This window comes from Syzygium oleosum, unplaced genomic scaffold (assembly GCF_021117445.2).
Source record: "Syzygium oleosum isolate NSW1041296 unplaced genomic scaffold, Sole_v2.1 Sole_v2.02, whole genome shotgun sequence".
In the NCBI taxonomy this organism is placed as follows: domain Eukaryota; kingdom Viridiplantae; phylum Streptophyta; class Magnoliopsida; order Myrtales; family Myrtaceae; genus Syzygium; species Syzygium oleosum.
In genome coordinates, this window is record NW_026607486.1 from 22,508,196 (window position 1) to 22,512,918 (window position 4,723).

Genomic DNA, 4,723 nt, shown 5'->3' on the forward strand with positions numbered 1-4,723 from the left:
ATGAGTCAACAGAAAGCTATTTCATAGTCAACAAAAAATAAATGCTAAACTCAAAACTCAGGAAAATGGTTTTTGGTCTTTTAAAAATGAGAAACTATTTTCTAAAATACGATTAGCCATAGTCGCTTGGACTAGCGAGAGACCTTAGCACTTGATGCAACAGCATTTAAGTGCTTATAAACGACTAGTGATTATTACTATATAACCCTACTTCTAGTGTTGATTATTGTGGGTCCATTCTCATTAAACAAATATCTGTCCTATATATGCGATACATCCCACGGCACGAAGGCACAAAGCCCAAATAGCAACAAATTTGAAATTTATTTTACCATTTTGCCATCATTATGTTTCTCCTTACTCCTTATCATTTAAACTTTCAGATATACTCGAACGCTTCAAATCCATCAAAAGATTTCGAATCTAGTAAATAAAATAAAGATCAAACACATCCGAACCTGACTCTTAAGTTATTATTATTTGTGTTCAGATTGATTTTTCACAGATCTCCCTTCCCAAAGCCATCACCTTTCACCTTTGATATGCCACTAAAAAGAAAACCAACCAGCACTGTGAAATCTGCATCCCCCCAAAAATAGGACAAGCGAGAGTGATTCACTCATCAGCATCCACTTCGGTTCCACTGCATTAGAGTACCTCGACACCACGTTGAGGACAGATATAAAGGGAAAAATGCTCAACCCAGATTTGCTAGTGGAATCCAAATGGTATCTCCTTACATCACATCTCTCCCTCTCTACTCAATCACCATCTCTTTTGCTGCTGCTGAGAGAGAGAGAGAGAGAGAGAGAGAGAGAGAGAGAGAGAGAGAGAGAGAGAGAGCCTTGCCCTCTGCAGTTTTTAAGGGGTACTATTGCTGGAGAGGATGTGCAGGCATCAGATGCAAGTTTTTAGATTCTATTCTGACAACATAGGCCAACAAAGGACTATGGTTGCACGAACATTTCTGATGATTGAAAGTCAACCACTAGCGCATGTTAATCCCTTGTTGGGAATCTGAATCAGACGCCAGAAAACCTGGCACGGACGAGACATGATATTCCAAATAGACTAGTTAGGGTTTGAGTGACGAGGACGCAGACACAGCAAGGCCAAGTTGGAGGGAAAGAGATTCTGGGATTCTCTCAAATCTTCATTAGTACAAGTACTCTTGGAACATCATCAGCTTATATGTTCATCATCATCACATTCCATTCCGGCATCACGAAAAGGGAACAAAAAAAGGAAAAAGAAAAGTAAGGAGAATAAAAAAGGGGGAAAAAAAAGAGAGAAGAGAAAATGGGGGTTGAAAGGACAAAAAAGCCCATGTCCCTCCCAAGAAGGTCATTATTCCTTTGGCATCATTTGGGGAGCTTTCATGGGCATGGCGATAACAACAGCAGAGAGCTTGTTGGCCTCAGCCTTCTGTGACTTCGCACCATTCATTTCGATGTCGTCGTCGTCGAGGTTGTTTTTCGAGACTCCGGTGATGACATTATTCCCATTTTCTTGGACACCCTTCACAGCCTCTGGTATAAACTCCAGTTGCTTCAGCCTGTCCTCCTCTTGCTTCTCCTTGTGTTTGCCCCACAGGACCGAGTAGAGCCCGATCACAATCAGAACTGAACCAATCACCCTGCACCAATATAATACATAAAAGAAAGATTAGTGGGTTGTGTTTATCATATTTTAATATGACGTCAATTATCAATTATTGTACTTGTAACTACAAAGTTGTTCCTTTATACAACTTATAAAAGTGAGTTCGTGCGCAAATTGTTCGTTTAATGCTGAATAAGTATCACGGATAGAAAAACTTAAAGAGAATCATTAAGATCAGCTGATTATCTGTTATTAGAAACAACAAGGTTTTGAAGTAACTAAGATTTAAGAACTAATTACCCTCCAAGGTAAATCTTCTCTGCAAGGATGAAAGAGCCCAAGATGGCGACAATGATCATCATCAAGGGGCTGAAAGCAGTTGCGAAGACCGGCCCTCTTTTCTTGATCACCAGGCCTTGCACATAGTATGAAATGCTTGATGTCACAATTCCCTGAATACGCAAAATCCCAAATTAGAGTTAGTCAATTCTTTTTCCTTGTGTGACACACTCATAAGCACTTCATTTAGAGAGAGGATTATTACAGCATAGGCAGCGGCAAGGAGGTTCATGTCCCAGCCGATCTTCCAGACACCAGATCGGTGCTCCATGACAAACGTCACTGCAATCGCTTGTACAGTTCCCACAAAGCACACCAGCGACGTGAGCGAGAGCTGGTGGTTCCTGTATGTCTCCAAGGCTTTGGTCTGCGAAAATTAATAGTTGAAGAAAATTGTTATTCTTGCTGTGCGAAGCATATAACAAAACTAAGTAGTGGATCGTCAATGATCATATGAAAAATCACTAGTCAGAGCAATGACTGTCATGTGGACTCTATGGGGAGATAATTGTCCAGATTAATTTGATAGATTCGGCGGATCATATTCGAAAAGAACAGGTTAGTTTCGTGTCCAGATGACGAATTATTCCCCACTTTTGTTATCTATATGTTGGAGAGTATAAAGACTACTGTACACATAGAAGTTGTGTTCTTCCTTCAGGGTGAGTCTTAGTATTTCTTGATGTGCGATTGATATGGTCCAGAAAAGTGAGTTGCTAAGTTTGCTACATATTAAATAACTTTGCTTTCTATTTAATTATTGGAAGTAGTTCATCAACTTACTTGGAGGACGAAGAGAGAAGCCCACGCCAGAGTGGCGATGATGAGGAGGATGCAGCCGAGGAACCAGTCCTTGTCGGAGGTGTCGCCGCCGCTGGTGCCAGAGGTGGCAGATTGCCGGGGGTGGACATTCGGCCACACCATTTCCATGATCGGACCCTTGTAAAGCGTCATCAGCATGGCCCCGGCCACGGTCACCACCGTTCCTATGATCTTTGCTTGGCACTTCACTCTTTTTATATCGATTTTCTCCATCCTAATTAATATCAAATTAAAGAAGAAAAAACAGTTTTTTTTGTTACTTCAAAAAGCTATGTACGTCTAAAGTTAATAAAAGGATTATTTCTTAGTGTAACTATTAATTACCTGAAAATGACAGCCATCACAAATGTCATGGCGGGAAGCATGTTGCTCATTGCGCACGAGAAAGTTGGAGAAGTGAGCTTCAGCCCAGCGTAGTAGAAGTTTTGATCAATCACCGGTCTATTAATTAAACATAAACCGTGATCAATATATCACTCAGTATTAATGCATCGTTCTATCTTACAACACAAAGTCAAGATTTAGAGTATCAGAGACCATTATGAACAAAAAGGGGGCCCTACCCAAGTAGTGCCAGGACAAATATTTGTATGAAAACAGGGAATGTGATCTTGGGTTGCTTCTTCCTGCAACACGTAATGTGGAAAAATCAGGCATCTAAAGAAAGAGAAAAGAAGGACGATGAATCATCGCATGCACGTCAACTAATCACGATGCTCGAAATAATGTGCCAACCTCTCGAAGATGAGGGCAAAAGGGGCGATGACGGCGGTGGCGAAGGCATGGCGGTAGACAACCAGCACGTAGTGGCTCATGCCATGGTTCAGGGAGACCTTGGTGATGATGTTCATGCCAGCATATCCGAATTGCAAGGAGATCATGGCGAAGTAGGGTTTGGAGCTCTCTAGGAACTTGTTGCAGCCCTTTCGCTTGTCCATTGTGGAGCTCTTTCTTTTCTTCCTTTCCCCTTCTCTTGGGAAAGTATAGATATTAGAATATGAAGAGAGAGAGAGAGAGAGAGAGAGAGAGTAGTGAAGTGTGACGGGGTAGTAAGAGAGGGATGCAAAAGATACGAGAGAGGCTGATCTGAGTTGCTCCCTAAGGAAGAAGGAAGGATGGAAGGGTTATTTATATGAGTTTTGGGTGGGGGGAGGGTGGTGTTTGAGAGACTTGTATTGTGGAATCTGATGGAATATGTACAAATTTTTCTTTCTTTTTTTTATAAGAAAAAAGGGGGGAGGGGGGGCGCGAGGTGGGAGGAATGAAAAAGCGAAAGAAGAAATTCTTGTTATCCATATAGACAAGGGCTTCTTGTAATTGCATGGCTAAAGGAAGAGAGAAGAGGGAAAGCTTACAAAGGTTTAGTGGGATTCAGCTTACGCCACTCCCCATTTGCTCAGTGACTCAGATCTTCAACAACTCGAATCCTCCACGCGTAGTCCACCTCTCTCTCTCTCTCTCTCTCTCTCTCTCTCTCTCTCTCTCTCTCTCTCTCTCTCTCTCTCTCTCTCTCTCTCTCTCTCTCTCGATCTCTCGATCTCTCTCTCGACATATGCAATATGCAATTGTAAGTTCAACATCTCCTGATTTTTGGTCCCCTCATGACGTTGTCTTGTCACTAACAATGTATTCAAGTTCCTTGGTGAAAGAATATCGGGGTTTTACCCGATCCCAGTAACTCCGTGTTGAGATTCGCTCGTCGGTACTAAACTGTTGCTTGTTCATGGGATTTCGGTGGGCCTTATATTCATGCAGTCTCTGTTCGCCTACGGGCTTGAGTTTTTGGATTGGACACTCGTTCTACACGTGTCGTGCAATTCACGACACCTACTACTGCGTGATAAGAAAGCTCTCATTTACCAATGAACCCTAACTTAGATTTAGCTTCCGGTTGTTTAGTACTATAAGTTTAATTGCACGCTGTATATGTCAATTACTTTACTTGGTGCTCCTTCTAGAG

At 41.9% G+C, this 4,723-nt stretch overlaps 1 protein-coding gene across 1 annotated transcript; it reads right to left on the reverse strand.

Annotated features, from left to right (window-relative positions):
- Positions 1-1,117: 1,117 nt before the first annotated feature.
- On the reverse strand, positions 1,118-3,877 carry LOC115665219 (WAT1-related protein At5g07050). The gene is made up of 7 exons (XM_030587103.2): positions 3,499-3,877; positions 3,327-3,389; positions 3,088-3,204; positions 2,725-2,977; positions 2,147-2,308; positions 1,903-2,054; positions 1,118-1,636 (listed from the first exon to the last, which is right to left on the reverse strand). Exons 1-7 carry the CDS (start codon positions 3,699-3,701, stop codon positions 1,348-1,350), a joined length of 1,239 nt encoding a protein of 412 aa, XP_030442963.1. The 5' UTR covers positions 3,702-3,877; the 3' UTR covers positions 1,118-1,347.
- Between the last annotated feature and the right edge of the window lie 846 nt (positions 3,878-4,723).

Bases quoted from the DNA above. Each gene is read 5' to 3' on its own strand.
- LOC115665219 (XM_030587103.2), bottom strand. From the start codon at position 3,701: ATGGACAAGCGAAAGGGCTGCAACAAGTTCCTAGAGAGCTCCAAACCC. The intron at 2,309-2,724 runs GTAAGTTGATGA...TAATTTTCGCAG, and splicing joins CTTCTCTCTTCGTCCTCCAA to ACCAAAGCCTTGGAGACATA. The intron at 2,055-2,146 runs GTAATAATCCTC...TTGCGTATTCAG, and splicing joins TCCTTGCCGCTGCCTATGCT to GGAATTGTGACATCAAGCAT.